Here is a 22,151-nt window from a genome sequence, read left to right on the forward strand (position 1 = left end):
ACAAGAAACACACTATTTTATGTCTGTATTAATCTGTAAAAATCAGTAAAAACGGAAAACTGGGAGCATTAGCTAGAATTGGTAAAGTTCAATATTTTTTTAAAATATAAAATGATATTTTTTCATCGATTGCCACTTAATTGTAACATTACTCCAACTCCAAAGCTTTTTTTAAATGTAAAGTAACATAGTACCATGCCTAACTATAACTTCACTGTAATCTCCGTTTTCTCAGTGAATGCCTAAGCAAGATTTGATTACCATACTTAACTATCCCAACCTCCTCCAGAGCACTGCCTTTTTCGGTAGGGGGTTGGGTGCCCAGCCTGGTCTGTGACCAGCTCCTATGTCCAACTCTGTTCTGGAATTCAAACCTATGCCACGCATGCCCTTCAGCCAATGACCGTGCTCAGCATGGGGTTGAGTGCTCAACCTCGCAGAGGTGACATCCCTGCTGCCCACAGCCTTAAGCCGTGTGTGGAATGGGATTGGTCACAGGACCTGGCCTGTGGCAAATCTCTGCACCTAACCCCCTCCGCATAAGCAGCCAATCTTCCATTGCTGATTAACTTCCCACAGTTGCACAACACCAGCGGAAACCTACTCAAATATTTGTGTCTTTTTTTTCAGGTCCAATGGTAATCTTGTGAAAATATTATGGTAATTCTGTAGTACTCATGCATATTTGTGCAGAGGTCGCACTGAGTATCACAACAGTACCGCAAGTCTGTGACAATCAGTGAAAAGAAATTCTGCATTTTACCTGGGGGAGGGGGAGTCCTCTAGTGGCCCCCACAAGGGCAGGAGGGTTAGGGTACCCCTCCTCTGCCTCCCTTTATGTTATTTTATTTTTAATTTTCATGAAACAGGGCCCGAGTTCTAAAATGGGGGACACAATATTTGTCCCACTGGACGAGCTAATCAGAATGCTTAATTTGTTGTTTTTTACCCTCTGTACTCCCTTGGTGCTCCCTCCATAGTACCGCATCGCTAGATATCTGTACATTTTGAAGCTTCATTTCTCTCCAAAAACTGAACAGATTTGCACCAAATCACAAAAAGCACACTTTCTGGGTATATATATATATATAAGTACCATGGAATAAAATAATACATAGCATATTTAAAACCACTCTTATCCCTCTCTCCAATAATTTCAACTTGAAAATTTCTATAACTACCGCTTAATATGCTATGGTTTTACAACCAATGCCACACTTATATTTTAATTCATAAAAAACTGCTAATCTCTGCTAATGTTATGCACACTGTCATAAGCAGAGAGACTCATATTAGTGCTTTTTAATGATATTCTCAGATTGAAACAGACACTTCCTTAAATTGTAAGAGAAGTATCTCTATTATCAGCTATTCTGGGAAGCCGTAAGAGCTGCATGGAAGCATTTATTTCATTTTTATATTCAGACATGACAGCAGACCTTAGACTGCCAGAGTACAAAAAGATTAATTTGACTTTCACACCATCCGATCAAGAGCAAGATTTTTTATGTTCTCAGGTACAGATCTGGAGATGGAACCAGCGTAAATTCAACTCCTCATACTTGTATAACTATTAGTTCAAACCATATCAAGTATATAGTTGTGGACAGGAGAGAGGAAACCTATTCCTTAGCTGATGTGTATGGGGTATGAACTGGGCAACCTTCTGGTTGATTCGTTCACCACTATATTATGCCTATTCTTTGGTTTATGTTAAGTCCATGTTAATACCAAGTCAACTGTTTCACAGTGTTGCAGAGTATTTAACAGTCATCAGAGACATAAGCAGTTCAGAGAACAAATGTTTTAGAGCACTGTAAAATGGGTTACTAATCAAAATATAATAGAGCTGATTGGTTTGATCAAAGAGCTACAGAACTTTAAATTTACCTAGAGTTAAATGCCAACTAGTGAACTGATCAGAACTCACATGAAGGATAATGTTTGCAATTCCTAAGATTAGGGGGCAAGATGTGTCCATAATCTGCTAGAACACTATTATACTCACAGGTCTGTGTGGAATGAATATATAACAGACTAGGGTGGAGGAACCTGAGTTGATATTATGAAGATGTTTCCTTTTATGGGGAATTGAAACTAAAGGAAGCATTCAATAAGATGTCATCATTTCTTAGTATATGATTTCTAAGTATGTACACACCAAACAAAACAGGAGGAGTAAAAGTGCACAGTTGCACACTGAGGCAATATCTAAGCCCAATAATCGAAACTCAGCCTTAGAAATGCTTAACATAACAAGGGCGAAGCTGATCCTGGATTGCTTGTGTTCAGGTTCAGGGGAGACCTGGCTTGGCAGTTCGAGCTGCGTAGTTACTATTGGAGCAGGGCCAAGGCTGATTTGTAGATAGCTGGGTACAAACTGAGGTGGCATGGTGTACAAAATAACGATGGATTGGGACGCAGCCCGAGTGATTACCAGTGGCTCAGATAAACTCAAGCATTCCATCCATCACTCTTTTACATACTTATTGTGTCACTAATTTAAGTCACAACAGCTGCAAATTTCAAGTATATCTGAGGCATACATGTGTGACATCAACCGAGCAAAAGAAAGATATATGGTGGTCCTTGGGAAGATCCATGAATGGCTGGCTACATTAAGATGAAAAATAGAGAGGAGAATGGAAGTATCCACAAGAGGCTCCACACCCATGGCAAAGGATATTCACAGATGAGGATTTTAAGTCCCATAATATTTTAGCCAAGAACAACTACAATCATGTCACATTTCTAAGTTTTGTTTATATATTTTATTAATTTGTGCATGCCATTGTTTGCATATGTGTCGCCCTACATCTATTTCATAGTGCCAGTTTGTGTACATATTTCTATATATTTATGTAATATTTGTGTTGTGTATACATAGAGAAGAGGCAGCAGAATACTGTACAGAGTGAGAGTGTAAGCAGACTATTACTTTATCATGATGCAATGCTCTTTGAAGAGGTGTGTTTTCAGATCTTTCATATATTAAGCAGGTGTTGGTGGTACTGGTGGATATGGGGATGTCATTCCATGCCCTGGATAAATAAATGGAGAGGCCTGTTGTTTCAGATCTAAGAAAATCATTTCCAGTAGATAGTTCAGAAATTTTACATGGGATTATATTTTTCTGCAACCACAATCTGAATGAAAGTTTTATTTGCCACTATTTAGAAAACAACCTCATGCTCAGTTTGCCTAATTTCTTTGCAGCAGGACCATTTAACTTCTAGTTTAAACCTGCAATCCAACTCAATCAGAAATAAAAAGGAGTGCACATTTTACTGAAATGTTGTCACCGTCACTGTCGTTAATTCAGCTCCCAACAGACTCACTCTAACAGCCTATACACATGGGAAGTGAAAGGGTTCGACTAATTCTCAGGAGGAGTGAATGAGATGATTCTAATAATTACTTCAATCGACCTACTCATCCAAAAAAAGAGTAAAAAATATCTGCACCAATTTACACTTCATTTGTACACACAACCTGTAACCCCTTTTCTGATTATCAGTATGGACAGTATTCTGCTTCGTTCCCACTAAGGATCTTATTTAGATCAGTGTGGAGCCAGCCCTTCTACCTAAGTCCTAATATATCCATCACAAAGCCATTCCGGACATCACAGTCTATCGCAGTTCCTTTTATTACAGGGGTGGTGACGCAGTGGCTCCAAGATAGTGGAGCAGTGGGAGATATCAGATATCAGACACCTCTGCTCTAGATATACAACACCACAAACACTGTCTATAGCTTATCCAGATCTAAGTGTCCAAAATCTACCTGATGCTCAACCCCATCAAAACAGAGCAGCTGGTATTTGCTAAGAACAACAAGCAGCAACTAGTCTAAACCTGGATCAAAGATATTAACCTTGACAGCTTCAAACCCCAACAGTCACCCAATGCAGCATCACTTGGATTCACCTTGGACATAATCCTCACCCTTTAGGAATACACTGCCAAGAAAACAAAGGCAGTCTGGTACCAGCATTCACTGCTAAAGAAAGTGTCATCATTAATCACAGAAAGTGACTCAAGAACTGCTATGCAAGTCCTCCATAATTTTCCCATCCGCATGGTGGCTCTGCTCCATTGTCTCTTAGACTGAACACTAACTCGGCTAAAGGGTATCCTATAAGCCGGAGCATGTCATATTCATGGCCTGTCACACCCTTCTTGATGGATCTCCAATGGCATTACTTTCTACCTCACAATTTCTTCAAAACCAACTGCATCATTTACAAAGCTGTCAATACCAGCACCCCACCCATCTGGCTGACCAGATCACAATCTCTGGTGGATCTCAGTACATGGCACTCCCCCAGCAAAGAGGCCATCAGATTGAAGGTAAAGAAGTGTAGAGGTCATCTCCATCCATAAAGCCCGAGTCTGGAAGATCATCCTATCTCCATTGGTACTGCCACATCCCTGTTCTAATTTAGAACAGTATAGTATGTCACTATGCAATAATAGTCCCTTTTCCTTTTGTTTACTATATCTTTCCCATTGAACCTGTACAGTGCTGTGCAGTATTTTGGCAGGCTTCACTCGATGCAAATACCACATACACACATACTTACACAAACTCTTCTAGTCTTGCCATGCCAATCACTCCTTGTCCTCTTATCACATTTACCCTTGCAGCACAGACATGAAATGAAGCAATGTCAATAAACAACAGATAGATGTTGACCTCTGTGCCAATTAATTTTTGTTGACTAGGTTTCTAATTTCTTCGAAACAATACTACAAAAGTGGCCTGTTCATATCACTTAGACAACCCACCTGACTTGCCATTATCTACAAACCTGCAAGTTCTGTGTCTCAAAATGTGCCTGGCAACAAATTAATCTTAACTGCTGCCTAAACCGTAATTAAGGCACACCATTTCACATATATAAAAGAAGTGTGCAGTCGAGGGCAGCCTGTATCTACACTACAGGGCCTGCAGTGGGATACATTCTACAAAAACAGCACTACACCTAGGTGAAGTGATGCAACCTAGAAAAGCACAATTGTGGGCATGGACAGACTGTGACAAAAAATAGGCCCAGGCACCAAAATAAAAGTGGCCCCGTTAGCGAATCTAGTAGCTAATAAAGTGGCCCACATTTGCCAGCCAGCCAATGTTGAACTTGTAAAGCCACTATGTATGGGTGTTTGGATTATGGGAGATCGCATGCATTTGTGTTTGCTACAGACAATATTTGAGCTACTATCCACGACATCAACAGTAATCCCTGGCCCACCTGGCCATAAAACAGTTCCACCAACTGCTAAACAAGCAGCCTACATACTGATCTGTCAGACCAGCCCATCAGGCACTCTCTGATTGCCCTATAAGCCAGTCCAACCCTGACTTTGGGTTATTTTACTAAGATAGATTCATAATAGCTGTATGTAAGCATACTAAGCCCTCGATGCAATAACTTACAACAGTCAATGTAAATGTGCTTATTCCGTCTATCCTCCTAAGACAGGGGAACAGGGCTCCCACAGGGAATGATTCTTCCATATCAGCTGTGCAAAGAGGTTTAACACTTGCTGCTTCCCATTTTGCAGTCCACACTCACCTCTGCTTTGGAGCTCTGCAGTAAGTTGCCTTTCCAAGGTTTCTCTCATTTCCCTTTCCCTACACAGCTCCATCTTTAACTCTTTTTTTTCTTGCTGTATCTGTTTGTCCTGGACTCTTGTGTTGTCCACTGCCACTTTCAGGAGACCCTGCAAGAAAGATTTCTTTGAAATTTGCTGCACAACAAAAGGTAATGGTATTACAAGGTTTTGTACGTGTAGTATGGAGTTTACCAAACCTAACATCCCTTGATTCGATGAGAAGGTGCAACATTTTGTAGCAATGACCTAGTGTTTTGTTTAAAGAACTGTGGATTTTGTGTCAGGCAGTCATTTATGATAGTGTCTTCTTGTGCACACGTTTGCACGTGCTTAGTGCATAGATAGAATGTTCCTCAAAGTCCATACTCCGCTCACATTTTTAATCCAAATTCAAGTAGTTGTCTTCGCCCATGAGTTTACAAAGTGGGATGAGGCATGAAACATGAGCTGATGCTGACCACACCTGGACAGTATTGCAGGTGAAGGTGGTATGCTGATTAAATCATAAAATGTTTTGAAATTTCTGACCTTTAAAAAAAAAAATCTAATGTTCCATGGGTTTCTCCCTCAGGCCCGATTACAAGTGTGTTATGAAAAACAGTGGTCCTGAGGTTCTTAATAATCATCAAGGGCCTTGCATCAGTGGGTAATCAGGGATGGGGGTGTCCTTATCCCAGTTGGAAGGGTAGTTTCCTGCTGGGTGGATCCCAAGCTGCTGGATCCCAAGCGCGGACTAAAGACGCCGATTTCCGAGCAGTGGCAGTGACAGCATGTTGGAGAAGAGGATACTACCCTTCCAACTGGGATGAGGACACCGCCATCACTGATTACCTACTGATGTGAGGCCCTTGATGATTCTTGGGAACCTGAGGAGTAAATTTGACAATGCCTTGCATTGCGTATTGATTATAGTTTCTACCCTGATTCACTTACGGGCATATGAGCTTGACACAACCCCGGTACTAAGGTTGCCCTCCCGTCCTGAAGAAGACCCGCAAGCTGAGGCCCCCACTTACCCCAGAGCATTAAGTCGGGTCGAAACATCGAAGCCCCTCAATACTATACTTGGACCACGAACTCCCCCATTGTGAAAACGTGCCACATCAGAATTTGTATTGTGTTACGTATGAGAAACAATGATGTTTGAATATTAAATGTGGCCAAGATAAAAACGTGACTGAGATCCGATGACCAGTCCATTTTAAAACACCAACCTTTGCTTCTTCTACTCACCCTTTCATCACTTGAGCACTACTTTCTTGCACGTTCCTAGGAGTAACCTCCTTTGCGTACCACATGTGTCTATAAGTAAATTTATTTATAATTTACTGATGAAATACGGTGGAAATTAAAAAACTCTTTGGTTTCCAAACGTATTGGTCTTGGTTGTTGCACTACTGGCCTAAATGTTTGTATTAAATACTGTGAGCAATTAATGTTGAAGCTCCAAAGACGTAAATCATGATTGAAGGTTTGTTTTAGTCTATCTAAAATTAGGGTCTAGGACCCTTGTTTTTCATATCAACTTGTACCCAGGTCCAGGACCACTTTGGGTCACACGATTTTTGATAACGATTACAAGTGTGGCAGAGGGACTTGGGGTATTTGCCAGAATGCAAAGGATGTTTACCTGAATGTTGGTGAGGAGTGTTTCTACCGACGAAAGTCCATCGGCAAACAGGAAGGGAGCTGGGAATCCTGGAGGCAAGGCCTGCCCAGCCAGCTGCACTTTGTCTAAGTTTGGTTTCATTATTGGAATGGCAATTTGTATCTCTTCTGTAAAAACAAAGCGAAAAGGGTCGTCAGACAGTAAATCTTCCAATCCCAATTGTACTTAAACGCATTCGTACAAAGGTGACTAACTATCTAAAAACAATGCTCATTTGAGATATCTTCCTACAAGACATCAACTGTAGCACAACATCAACATTATCATGTGTGTCACATTGTTGTAAATCTACCAAAGCTAGAAGATTAACGCATAGAAAAATAATCCTGTATGCTCAATTATGTAGATAGTCCTGAAATGTAATTAAAATACAATTAACAGAGCTCATTTGCATTTAGCATGGGGTAGCAGAAAATGACAAATCATTGGTACAAAAGCAAATGGAACTTAAAAAGGGAAAATGGACATGCAAGTTGTGTTATACACTTTAATTAAAAGGGTAATTGAGGTGTGGAGGTGCACATACAAACAGTGCTTGGGGCTTTAAAGGAAGGTCATATATCTTTGATGCAGACACGTCACTCTATTATTAACAGAATGTTATAGATTGCTACTTATTCACAAACCCAGAGGTGAAGAGTACGGCAGTTTATGATATTTTTACATTTTTTGGCAAACACCTGTGTACTTGACCCTAGAAGTTGGAGGATCTGTTCGGTAATAAATTCACAGACATAAGATGACAGTGAATGCAAAATGTTATATCGTAAATGTAAGATTTGTGGTTGCATTTGCATTCACGGCTGCAAAATAGTCATGACACTTGGTGAATCTTGCAGTCGCGAGTAACATATTTGTCAACATAAAAAACCTCAGTCTCTGGCTTTGGGAATCCGGATATACATTTTACATGAGCAGTTACCATTTTGCCATTTAAGTTACACAGTGGAGTAACGAAACTTGAGGGGGGTCCCCAGCAAAGTTCAGGAGCTCTCAGGCCTGCCTGTTCACAGTGCCTGAGAGGGCCCCCTAGAGCTCGTTCTACCCCCATAACCCTGCACCGCGGGGGATGTGGGGGCTTTTGTTAACATCACTGAAGTTACATCTATGTGTGGAGAAAAATTTACGAATTGATCACCAAAATTACATATCCCCTGTGAATAGTAAATGACGACGCCTATCATCAAAGGAATACACATTGTGTATGCTTTGGATTCATCAAGGATTTATGCCTCTAATCCAGGGTTTTATGGATGCTCCATAGACTGTCCTCAGCACATTTGAGTAGCAGGTTCCCTGTTTTGTTTGCTTAGCGACATTGAAGGTTCTCCTTCATCTCGCGGCACCCAGGCTTCTGAAAGTTTGTTACGCTAGTTTTGTCACCTGCTTCCTCTCTTAAAAGATAATCAGTCTCTGTGCCATCATCAAGCATCTGAAGTTTTAGGTGGCGTAGTGCAATGAATTTGGTAAGTGAGTGAGAATGCTGGAATAATGTTGATAGATTTGGCTAAACATGATGTCCCATGAGACCCTTGTCCTGGTCTGTTAGCTTCTTTGCGCTCTTCTTTGTGCTCTACTCAGATTACCTGACTTGGGCTCATGTCCTAGCCCCTAAATCACTGACACAGCACTTTGGGACTGTGGAATCTTCACAGCTGTGTGCATTACACTGTCAAAAGTCCAAAATGATCTATATTACTTAATATGTCTTCTGGGATATCGCCAACAACCAATCTAATCCTTCAGTGAACGGCAATACCACATATCGAGTCATCGAGACACCTATACTTGACTAAAAAACAAGTTACTGTTATTATTACAAGGAGACTATCCACCATTGTTTTCTGGATTTTTTTATTCGCACAACGTTGTTATTTTCAGTCAAATATTAGAACGAGAACTTGGATGCGCGAGTTCGGTGAGCATTGTCTTATGGTTAGTTGGACCTCTAAGTAAGCATGTGATGTGCAAGTGTTCATGTTTTCCTTTCATTTCTTTTTACAGTGGAAAAGATAGGTGCTCATTTTAGTGCAACTCCACATTTCAATGCTCGATAGCCCGTAAAGAACCTGTTTTTTTTGTATTTCGAATATGCTGTTCAATGTTAAGGATGGCAGTGCAAATTTTGCCAGGCTGTCGCGGGATGATTAAATGAGTCAATATGATCTAATAAAACGTCCTGAGGAATTAAAATACTAGAAAGTCAAACAGGTGAAAGCCATCAACTATTGCCATCAATTGTCTACCAAAACTTAGTGTTCACCTTCATGCTGACCCTAATGTGTCACTGCCTTAAGATTGAGACATTGTTATGGAATTCTTCTAAGAAACTTTGAAGCTATGTAGTCGGGTTTCCTCAGTCCAGATCTTCATGCTTACATTTTCTGCTTGAGTTTTTAATCCATACTTTAGTTCTGTAAGAATGCTGTCTAGTGTTCAGATGACTAAGAAGAATGTTTCATTTTAGGTCACATTGCTGGGGATGTTCCCCACCACTGTTCTTTCCTATTCATACAAATCACTATTTTATACGTTCAGTTAGTCTTTCTTGAGCTTTTCTTGTTACAAGCATTCACAAATCGATAGACTTTGTGTATATTCTGTGTGGATGCACTTCACAAACAAAGGGATCCTTATGCGTTTATCGGGCCGATTGAATAAAAGACCTGTTACATTTCGCACACCAAAAGGTTAAAGATGGTCTAGTAAGTGCAACATTTGGGTAACAAAAGCGACCCAGAGATACTTCTTTACATATCTTCAGTTGCAAGTTGTATATAGAAATTAGTCGAAACACCTGCCTGTGAACCAGGATGTTAACAGAAAAGAGAAATGTAGCTGAAAAGTTTGAAATCCAGCGGGTGTTGAATCAGGTTGGAGTTTGGTTAGTCAATATGCATGTGTCACATTTGTCACGTCATTGAGAGCTGGCAAAGTCATCTAATGTCTGCCACATTTTTTGTGAGATCCTTGGATTTCCTTGTAAAGTCTCTTGGGAGCTGTGTGCACTTCTTATGCATTTGATCCATGCCTACCAAGTATGATGAGATATGTGTTTAAATGATTTCCAATCAGCAAGAATAACCTTTGTAGCAATTACTAAGAGAAGGTCGAGAAGTGCAAGATTGCATGTATTAAGTTAGTGTGAAAGCGGTGAGCACCATGGGCCTAAGAACACCATCATTAAGTTTAAGGTAACTGTTGTCCTCAATATCTTAGCTAATGGGTCTACAATGATTTCGCAATATGAGCTAATGTGGGCGCAGCTAAAGAACATATGTCTGATGTACGGAGAGACGAATCGCAATTCCAGCACACATTAATGTCACGTATCTTTAGCTTGTGCGATTTGAAAAGAGTCCAGTGTAGAAAATGCATAGTAAAAACCTTAGATTGAGCAAGTGAGGGAATTAATTTTATTTTGTAGTGCTGTGTCAAAGATTGTAATCTAGCTTTCTAATGGAGGTGAACTTATGTGTAAGGTCTCCAACTGTTTCGCCCATTTTAGTTGAATAGATGTTGAGAAAGTTGGCACAGAACTGGTTAACAACTTACACATTTAGGATGCAACATGTCTGGTTGAGTACCATAATACCAGAAGGTAGATAATGTCATGGTGGTCAATTGGGCCTAATTTAGACACTTTAATTTTCAGAAATGCATAAAAGGCAATATTATCCAAATGGAATTTTGATTGATGTTCTGCATATGGATGAGGGCTGGTATTATCTTTTCCACTGATCTCTGATTAGACATATGCATTTGAAGGCCCATATTGGGCCATGGTTAGTGACCTCTTCTGCTTTAATCTTTGGGCAATTCCATAATGAAATGAATTCCTAGTAATCGAATTTGGCATGTGGTAATCCAGTATTTTCTGTTTTGGTTGTGCCTATAAATATTTGTTGGGAGTGTGGTATAGTGTAACCTGACATGATGATAATGGAGAAGATATGATATGGTCCACAAATTGCACGCTCTATATCTAGCCATTGAGGATGAGTAGTTGAGTTTTTCTTGCAGCCAGTGAGCACCCTGGGCTTCCAAAAAGGCAGTTTGGCAGTACCCCAGTTTGGTAATTTGCAACCATGTTGTGCAAAATCTAGCCAGAAGGTTCTGTAGGCAATCCTGCCTCTTATGCCATTCCATAGAAAAGCTGAGGTTAATTTGTCTGTGGTGTTAAAAAAAAGGCAGGTATAAGACGCACAGGAAGTATGAATGTAACAAAGTTTATCAAAGGTGTCATCACCAATTTAAGCGTTTCTATCCTACTCCACCATGGTATGTGCTTCGTGGTCCAGGATGATAGAAGAGTGTTAAGTTTAGCTACAGTTTGGGCTTCATTATGTTGTAGTGAATAAGATAAATTGTTGGTAACCATATGTCTGAATATTTGATGAAATTTGGCTGCCATTTAAGCCTTGAGTTCCCAAGGAGGACTGGTAGACAATGTGGGTTAAAGGGTAGAACCTCAGTTTTGTCTTGGTTTAAAGTATAAGCAGATACCAAGGAGAATTGGTGGATTATGTTAGTGATCGGTGGTATGGCTTCCTGAATTTCATCCGAGAATCTAAGGATATCATCTGTGCATGTTGTAGTTTTATGTGAGCTTGTGCCAAAATGAAAACCTTTAATTTCTGGGGAACTGTTCAGCATTTGTATTAATGGGCCAATGGATAACAGGAAAAGCTGTGGTGATAGGGGGCAGGATTGCCCTGTACCTTGGTGCCAATTAAAGCGAGTAGAAAAGGCTCCATTAATTGTGATTATTGCCACAGAACTGGCCTATAATGCCATAGTCATTTTCATGAGTGAAACACCCAAATTATGTGACGAGAGTACCAATTCCAGGAAGGGCGCTCAGACTATATCGGCCTTTTCTGCATCAATGACTACTGCAGCCATCAGATGTGAGCATAGTTGGGTCCTCTCTACAATGACAAAAAGTGTGCATATTGTCGCTGGCTAATCTTCATTTGACAAGCCCAATCTTGTAGAGTGAATCTTTGAGTAGATCTTTAATACGGAGATCGGCCTCCATGTTTAATAGGATAGGCCGGTAGTTTTTGGGTTCAGTGTGATCTTTACCTTCTTTGGGAATCACTACAATTGTGGCTTCCGCTGTGGTTCCTGAGACCTTACCCTGCTTTACAAAGTGATTAAGGGCATCCTCCAATGGTTTTATGATGAAATGTATACATTTCTGTTAAAGATTAAGTGAAAAACATAAGGCCCTGGTGCTTTACCAGAACAATATATAATAGCATAATTCGCCTCTCTCTGGGGGTTTATTTAATTTTAGGGAGGGTGGGGCCTGAAATCGTTTGGGTGACAGGCTATTTAGGAATGTAAAACAGTCTTTTTTGAAAAATCTAGCTGTAGCAGATAGTAGGCAGCGTAGAAATCTTTAAAAATCCGCAGAATATCTTGATTGTAATTTTTTGTGAACCATCTGGGGCTTAGATGAGAGCGATGTGAGCATCTTCTTGGTTTTTTGTGCATATATGGACAGATATGCTTCTTTACTGAATATTGTATTGTAGTTGTATTTCAGTTGTTTAATTTCCTTAAAAATGTGAGTGTCTCTGGAGTGTCTAAAAGTGATTTTCTTCATCTTGATAGTGGTAGCTAATCTATGTAGATACTTTGTTTTTTGTGGCCATGTGTTTCATGGTTTGTCCTCTAATGGAACATTTAAACGCATCCCAGAAGGTCATTGGGGAAGTGACTGAGTTTGTCTTTTCTGAAAAAAATAGATGAATTTCTTTCACCATATTCTCGCACATCTGATTCTTTGTCTAGCATCAGGGAGTTCATTTGCCAAATTGATTTCTTCACAGTGGTGGGTGCATTATGTATACAGCAGCAGTGTCTGATAATTATTATAGGGTGGATGATAGTATCCGTGGTAGCCTGCAGCACAGAAGTGTCTACCAATAATTAGTCAATGCAGAAATAGCTGGAGTGGGGAGTGGAGAAAAACGTGAAATTAGTACCTTTAGGGTTATGTATTCTCCAGACATCCGAGAGACCATGAGTGGTGCATAGGTTCATCAGTTTTGTATGTGCTTTGAGGGGTCTCTATTTAAAGGAGGAGTCATGGTCCAGTATAACATCCATTTGGAGATTGAAATCCCTCCCAAAAAATATTTGTGAGTTCCCAGAATAGTTGATAATTGATATTTTTTTGTTTAGAGAGCACCAGTTACCGGCATATTTGTTCATTCTGCAAATATTTTTTCTCCAGTTTTGAGTGTTTTAAGTAACCACCTACCCTCAGCATCATGTTCTGTTACAATAAGAGATAGACTCGATCTTCTAGAGATTAAATTGAGTACCTCATTTCTTTATTACAAGCTTAAGAGCAGGCGACATCTGCCACTCATCCTTTCCTAAAGGATAATTCTTCTCTAAAAACCAATTTTAGTTTCCTGCAGAAATACCACGCTGACTTTCACGTCATTACATTAAAGTCCGATCTTTTTTTCCTCTTGACAGGGTGCATTCAGCCCTTTTGTCTTAAGGGAAGTTATCTTCAGAGGCACCATTGGTACTATCTATGAGAGAGGGGAGAGGTGTGGCGCCGTGGCCAGGGCGACTGACCCTGGAATCTGGGGATCAGGGTTCGATCCCCGGCTCCGGCGGCAGGTTAGCCCAGCACCATGTGACTCTGGGCAATAGCTTGCTTAATCTTCCCGACGGCCCCCAGCGCCTAGAGACCCTTACGGGTGATTGTGCGCTTTACAAATGTGGATATTTATTTATTTATTTATTTATGAGGCCAAAGTATATGCTTGGTTGGGAAGTGCGTATAAATGGCCAGCAACAAATTATAAATATGTATTGCACGACAAAGCATGTCGGTGGATCTCAAGGGGGAGAAATAAGGACAAGACAAGACAAAAAAGGAAACAGCATAAATGTACAGCAGTGGGAAGCCGCAGGACCCCATACAGAGGGCCACCCAGAAAAGTCTCTAAGAGACGAGGTAAATAAGGGGAGACTGTGTAGGAGACCAGCCAAAGTTGCAAGCCCCCAACGTGTGGGACACCAGAGGGACCGGCACGTAAGTCCTCAATCCCCTGGGGAGCCAAATAATATGATTTATGTATTAGTGATAGGAAAAGTGGTTAATGGACAGCATAGTAATGTATAGAGGTACAACAGTATTGGAAACATTTCGCAAACCATGAAATGATGCAGCAGCATAAGAAGATGCACAATTAGATTGAGCAACAACATTGAGATCAAAACAGCATCAGTTGTCCACATACAGTCTTTACAAGGTATTAGTAGTGTAGCATAACATACCAACAGGAACAGTATCAGAACCGATTTTCTTCCAACAAAGGGACAACCTTCAAGTAAACTTAAGCCAAACATTGACTCCATATACCAAACATCAGCCAGATGCCTTGTTTGGAGAACAGTCCATCTCCATCTTGCATTCCGATTTATTGTCGAGAAAAGTCGAAAGACCTGCAGGGTCCGTGAAAATCATGGTTTGCCCTTTAAACATAATTTTAAACTTTGATGGGCTAGCAAATTAGTGTTAAATAGCCATATCTGTAAGCCTATGCAGGAAAGCCAGGAAGCTTTTCCTCCGTAAAATAGTCTCTCTTGAAATAGTCTCTCTTGCGCAATCCTGGGATATTGATATTGTGTGTCCCTGTCAGATCATCGCTTTGACTCTCCTCCTGTACGCAAGAATGAATTGAGAACGTTAGTGGTGCAGAGACTTAGAGATCATTGGTTGTGGGGCTGATGCATTTTTGGGGGATGTACATAGGGACTCTGTAGCCTCTTTTAGTTTCAAAATCCTTTGGTAAATTTAATTTGCAGAGTGTACAGAATCCTTGAAACTAAAAAGTCAATCGGTGATGAGGCCATATTTTCCACACCTTCTGCAAGGCCTTAGATTCATAGATTGCTTTGGATTTTTCGGTCTTCAAGATTGGTCAACTCACATTTAAGGCTAAATAGAGAACTCTCCAATCCCTGAAGGCATTTGGATTGTACTTTGTTGTAGTCCTTAACCAAACTAATTCTGGATTGGGCGTTTGATATCCTTATAGCCAGGTCCTTGAGATCTTTGTAGATGCCTGCAACTTCAATTTGGAGTAGCTTCAAGTAAGACGAAGTTTCTGGTTTGTCCTTCACCGGGGATTCTGGGATTGGAGGGTCCTGTTAGGAATGTTTGAGTTTTGGTTTAATTTCTTTGTCTTTTATACTGATGTACTTGGATTCAGCCATGGATGAAGCCTTATGAGATAAGATTGTTATCTTAAAGTCAGAGCCTCTGGTGGAGTATCAATGTGAGCTAACTTGACATCTCTGAAGAGAATGAGGTGCTTGCATGGAACTCTGAGGTTGGTACTGCCAAGACCAAACAGAGAAACTAGGTCAATGTGGGCTAACTCGAGGTGCAGGTGTTGAAATCTGAAGCTGTGCTCTGAGGTGTGTGCATGGAACTCTGAAGGTGGAACTGCCAAATTTGAGAAATGCCAGAAAGATATGAAGAGGAAAGAATAGGCCCCACTGTCTAGGAGTTAGGGCAATTTCTATGCCTGAAAGTCTTGGGCCAAAAAGGCATGGTCCTCAGAGTGAACAGTCATACGGCTAACCAAATGCCCACTGAAAAAGAAAATTCCCCACAAGAAGTTGGTATCTCAGGTATCTTTAGTATCCTAGTCTTATGAACTCCGGGGAAATAATAAAATGTAGGTACCTTGTATTACTAGAAAGCTGTTGCAGTCTGTTAGCAATCTGTTAATTGTCCATTTTCCAGGATTAGAAGAGTCCCGTATGATCCTCTCACCAAGATAAGGTGTGCTCTATGCTGATATGGGTCCTCTGTACCATGCTGCTGTAATCTTTAGATGGGAGGAGAATGCAGGACTCAAAATGGCTATATTGCCACTAATGGTGCAGGCTTGGAACGGCCTGAGCTCTAGTATCCCCCAGGTAAAGGAGAACATTTTCTGAGGTCTCTGTAAGGTGCTCCCGAAGTGGGCGCCTCTATTTTTATTTTGGTATCGGCTTCAGAGCCGCCTCTGAGCCCTTGCAATATTCTCTGGTTAAGGTGCCCAACATATCACCAGGAGTCAACCACTCGGCTCAGGACTCCCTTGAGTTATTTTTTCTCCATTGTGTGCGCCATTATGCTCATAGTGTCAGGAACACACCGAGGGTTTGCCAGAGCTCAACAGAGAGCTGGCATCTTGGTCGCGTTCCAGGCCATGCCCCCATACAAATCACTTTTTTAGCTATGTTAAATTTAAGTACTTTTCAGACCAGATTGAAACATGTCCGTGAATGTTAAACACCATTGAGAGATGTTTGCTACTTTCAGGTAAAGTCATAATTCCTATTGAACCTTCCAGTGAGCAGGTTAGGTTACTGTAAAGAAGCTTTCTGAAGATAATGCAATTGCTGCTGGATTTCTTTATCTTCAAGTTTGGCTGGATTCCAGGCCCTACACTGTCAAATGTGTAATATGGCATGTCAGAAATGGATATGACTGATTTCTATGTGTGTCTCTTCCTGCACTCTGCTCTCTCTTTCACCTTTTAAGGTGCCTATGTCTCTTCATTCCCCCTTGTCACTTCTCATCTTGTGATGGCAGCTCCTTCCTCACACTTCCTGGTTGTTGGCCCAATCACAGCTTGTAGATGTGCCTCTTCTGGCTGAATCGGATTTTGATCCGTCCCTGCACAACGCACCTCTTCTTTAAAATAGAAGTGCTGTGTGCTTAAACCTGTCCCTGTAATGCACTTCCACTCCACCAGGAGCATTGAGGTGGGATATTTTCCTGCATTATACTCTTTTCCTTGATAAAGTTATGTCATACATCTCACTGTCCCTCAGTGCTGAGAATCTCTCATGGTATATGATATTCTCTTCTTAGGACAAATTCCCATGACTGTCCTCTTGGCACAGGCTGGAGGACGGCGGCAGTGCATAGCGTGGAGATTATGATCTATCCCTGGGTTTCCTATGTTTGTAGATATTTTATAAGGAGCATTTCTATCCAGGACTGGGTGAAAAGACTATGGGAGGGCATTCCATATATGAGATGGAAAGATCTGCATCCCTTACGGGATCCTCCAATGTTTGGACCACTACAGAAACATATCCTAGAAGCTCGAAGCAAATATATTTGGGGCACAAATAATAAGCATTGGACATAAACATCTGGTTGTAAAGGGGAATTGCTTCACTTCTCTGAATGGTCCAAAATAATGCAAAAAAGACATCAGATGTTAAATTGCACAACGTGGCAATACATATACATCAACGTTATTAAGTTACTTTCCTATGAAAAGCCTGAAAAGTTTAGATAGTTTGGAAAAGAATGCATTGAGCTACAAAAAATGCCATGAAAGGTGATACCTGGGCCTTCAATACAGGTCCATCAGCAGCTCCACGGCAGTGCAATCGCTTCAACTGAAGGAGGATCTAGCTGAAGGAGGTCAAGGAGTGCACAGACTCGAGTGCAGCTTGACCCAGCCCTACTCTTCTGGAAAAAACAAAGGGCAGCCATGATGAGCCTGCTGGGGCTGAAAGAACTGGTAGAAGAGAGGAGTAGCAGCATGGTGAGTTCACTTCACCCACCGCTCTTACCAAGGCTGAGAGCAGAAAAGATGATGTATCAGCCTATAGAGGCTGACCAAGGAGTAGATCCTTAGCTAATGTTGGCAGGTCACAGAGGCTACAGCAGTGTGACGTGGTCACCTAGAGCAGGAGTAAGTCTGTAAGGCAGAGGATGACAGCAGGAGGACACAGCATTGATCACTCAAAAGTCTGGAGCCAAACCTCACTCCTAATACGATAGTTCTTCCAAATCTCTCATTTTGGCTCTTAACTTTGACCATTGCTTTTCTTCAAGTGGGGTGTCAAACCACTAATATATTATTGATGCTAAACCGCCAATATCACTGGCGGTCCATCTAATTTTGCCGCCATATTTTCTATAGTTTGCTTTATGTTTTAAAAAGCAGCATGCCCGAATCCTGCCATCTGGATACAGGTCTTCTGCAACTGTCCCTGAGCCAGCCGGGGTGATCATGGTACAGTGATCCCAGCAGTGGAGCGGGAAGGAGGGCTGCACAAACCAGCACCTACTGCATGCATGACATTTGAGTAGCACTGGAGGAAGCTGTGACCCGATTGTTGGGGATGACTACTGCCGACCCTCTTAGATCAGATCTCGTCATCAGCCATGAGCCCGGCGTGTCCCAAAAGCCCGTAACTGGCCCGGTGGGAAGTGAGAAACAAGGCGCCAGTGGTAGTGATAGGTAAGCCTGTCATTGACTGTGATCCTTAGAGCTTCTTTCTTTACCTGTGCTGTCCAAAATGCATTTTATGAGCCCTATTATCACTGTTTTCTTTTCTTCTCTCGTTGCTCATCTGAATGCTTCTATAGTCCACATTTTTCTAAATGTTTTCCATGCTCTCTACGTCATTTATCATTTAATTATTCTGAGATGGCAGTAATGTGTCCCAGGCGTCTCTTTATTTTCCGTTTCTAACTTTCTGGATTTTGTTGTTTGTTTACCCATTCAGATATTCTAGGTATGCCAAGACGAAGAGCTGGGTAAAAGGATGGTTGCCTTTAATTTGATACCAGCTGGAGCATGAACACGCTGTTCCAATGTTCCCTCTTTTATGTTTTAGTTGCCCGAGCTGTGAAGTAGTTTGATTGTATCTTGATTATTCTTTTTGCCAAAAACGGTGACGCCAAAAATAGTTTGCACTTGCTGCGTAGGCCCTTTATACTATGCAATTATTTCCAAGTCCATTTGTTGCTATAGTCTAATTTTCCTGCAAAGGCTCAAGCATGCCAAATTCAATAACAAACTTAACTAAATAATTGGAACTGCCCAGTAATGCTGCAAAAGCATATTCAAAAGAAAAGATCACAAAGCACCCACAGCAGTGCTTAATTTGAGCAGGTGGTTTCCGGTGTTCGGCACCATCACTTAATTGTCAACACCAACAGTTGCGGCAGCTGCCACATGGTGGCGCTGTTTGTGTTCTTTAGAGATGAGCAGAACAAAAGTTATTTATTAATTCAATATACAATAAAAACAACTAATACCTGCCACCCAAGCCATTCTTTTAGTTTTGGGGGTCTTCAAATATTTTGAATTGTCACCCTGACACACAGGTACTGTCATTAGCAGCGCTGGCACAGGTAGTGGGTGGGGAAACCTGTAGTGGCCTCCTGACGACAGCCCTGGCACTTACATGTTTTACAAATTAAGCACTTTCCTTCTTAGGAGAGGTCAAATACAAGTAACATATTAGTGCCTATCAGGGATTAGTTTGCACTCAAGAAAGATGCAAACAGTAGGATGTGTTGGACGAGCAGGAAGACATGATGTGTGTCACTCACACTGCAATAGTAGTATGTCACCTCCATTGAGCCCCCTGCCAGTATAAGGTGATGGTGCATGGTTGGATCTACTCATGTAGGGAGCATCTCTCCTAGATAGATATAAGCCGCTTGGGTTATACTGTCACAGCACAGAGCTATTTTCATGAATGGAAGTGCTGTATGGATGCCTCGCTAAGCATGTCTTCAGGATAAAGCGGTGTTCTATGGTTCACTGTGTCCCTGCACCAGCATCTTTTATGATTGAAGATGTGATACAAGGTGGGATAAACCGGTGGCACAGGGCTCCTCCTGGGGCTCAACAGACATGAGCTTTTAGCTTTAAACACAAGCCCACGCCTATTGGCTTTGACGTTTTTCTTAATGATGTCATTTGAATTATTACAAGAGTCTGCGAATCTACCAATTGGCAGTTACTAGATATATGGTACGGTATTTATAGCAGTGAACCAGAGATGTGAAATTCACTGTAGGACTATACAACACGCCCAGAAATCCGATTTCCTGATGGAAGTCAGATTCCTCTGACAAGAAAAGGTATATTGACTCTGGTGACAAGTAGCCTGGTGCATGTTTTGCGGGGCGGCTATTCGGTAAATTGGAGGTTCAAAGGGGCATTACTCTTCTTTAAAAAGATAGATACAGCTAAATTAGGTGCAGCTTGCAGGAGCGAGGATCAAATGCAAAAAAGAGCCATATTTCATCGGAAACAGTCACCACAAGGAAAATAAATAGAAATATAAGAGGCGTGCAGGCAATGATTCATTTTGATAATCTGGCCCGAGAGAGAGGCTGGGAGACAGCGCACAGATCTCGGCCTGCACCGAAAGACAAATAGGACACGCAGGGTGGGAATTGGGACGACAGTGTAGCAGAGGTCACATCGATTTTCAGCAGCAGTTTTCGCACAGATGAGATAACCCTGGACTCTATTTGGCCCATTGTTCATATCCGAGCTGTCCCACAAGCAATAAATTTCCGAGTCGCAGAAAAAGGGCAGTAAAGAAGAAGGATTCTACTTATGGCTTCTTATGATTAAGTTATTGCGCTAACCAAACATGTCTCCCAAACCAAGGTCACACTGCATGTTTGAGGCCTGTAATGGCGGGAGCCTGGTCGAGGCGTGTGAGGTTTTAGTGGCTATGGGTGGAACTGTCAAGACATTCATCACCCCCTTTCTGATTGGACTCAGGCACCGCAGAGATGAATGATAAATGTATTAGAAATCTATTTCAATCTTGTAATAGGTCTGGGGTTCTGAGCAGGGCCTACACTTCGCCCGCTCTGTGTTAAGTGCACTCTCAGGAAGGCATTCATCAGCCGAGCACGAGAAATGCTAATTGGTAAAGCAATTAAACACGGACACAGCACCGGCAGCCCATATTCAGGATGGATGGGACAGGTACCCCCTTCTGCATTGTAAAGGGAGCGGCTGAGCGTCAGTTTCCTTTTAAAAGCTCTGACATCTTTAGCTGAAACAATGAAAACTGCACTTCAAGTGACACAAAAGGTTTCATCACAAAATAGCACAACAATGATAAAGACAGCAACGGGCAATTGACCGGAAATAGTCTGTCTACATATCAATCAAAAGAAAAACAACATCCTTGTGAGTAAATGAAAGGAGCACCTGTGTTTGTATTATCTGGGTGATTTCTATGACACATATATGCTGTAGGAATGTAACCGTTTGGCTGAAGAAGGGTTGGGTTGTGTTGTAGATTACAGAGCAGAATGCGGATCAAGAAAAATGCTAGCGGGGGCGTGGCTTGAGCGCCGCACAAGATGGCGGCTTAACTGCGGAGCTCCGGGCATCGAGCGCCGACACCAGCAGTTTTCTCCTCTCCCGCTGCACCATTCTGAGCGCCGTCTGCATTTTCGGAAGTCGGAACATGAGGTGAGCGGACTGTTACCGCTTACGCTCCTCTGCTCCATTTCAATGCAGTTTTTCCGTGACTGACGCAGTGCGCTCCCAGCGGCCGCCATTTTCTCTACACTCTGCCGCGTATCCGAACTCAGTCAGCGGAGAATCTGCGCCACAGTACGATGCCTTCCAGGTGAAACGCGCTTCTTACAGCAATGCTGCATTACGCAATGTTCCTATCCCTTATTGATTGACTCTTCCTGTTGGCGCTTTTTCAGCCTTTGGAACATCTTTCTCCTCTAGCTTTCTTCTCGCTAGTGTTGTGTTCAAGCTGTTATCTTCATTTGGATGCCGCTATTCAATGACACTCACCAAACAGTATACCATATGTTTCTGGCTACCCTCAGTGATTTCTATCTGTTCCTACACAGGATGCGGACGATTTCCATGCTCAAGTTCATCATATGCAGTGTAATTTCAGCAATGTGTGCACTTCTATTTTAATGATGTCTTCTATATGACGCATTTTCTTTCATTTGCACACGCGGTCCTGACATCACTGTGTTGAACTATACCTTCCACAACACTGCTATTTTGTCAGTT

General features: G+C 41.7%; 1 protein-coding gene across 6 annotated transcripts in view; it reads right to left on the reverse strand.

Moving 5' to 3' along the window:
* Nucleotides 1–22,151, reverse strand: part of DACH2 (dachshund family transcription factor 2) — an 865,718-nt gene that overhangs the window by 58,654 nt on the left and 784,913 nt on the right. For all 6 annotated transcript variants that reach the window (XM_078688462.1, XM_078688463.1, XM_078688464.1 and 3 more), the window contains 2 exons: nt 7,249–7,394; nt 5,579–5,726 (listed from right to left, as the gene is read on the reverse strand). In XM_078688462.1, the coding sequence (XP_078544588.1) occupies nt 5,579–5,726; nt 7,249–7,394 (294 nt within the window). The remainder of the gene's footprint in view (nt 1–5,578; nt 5,727–7,248; nt 7,395–22,151) is intronic.

This window comes from Lissotriton helveticus, chromosome 4_1, assembly GCF_964261635.1.
Source record: "Lissotriton helveticus chromosome 4_1, aLisHel1.1, whole genome shotgun sequence".
Lineage (NCBI taxonomy): Eukaryota > Metazoa > Chordata > Amphibia > Caudata > Salamandridae > Lissotriton > Lissotriton helveticus.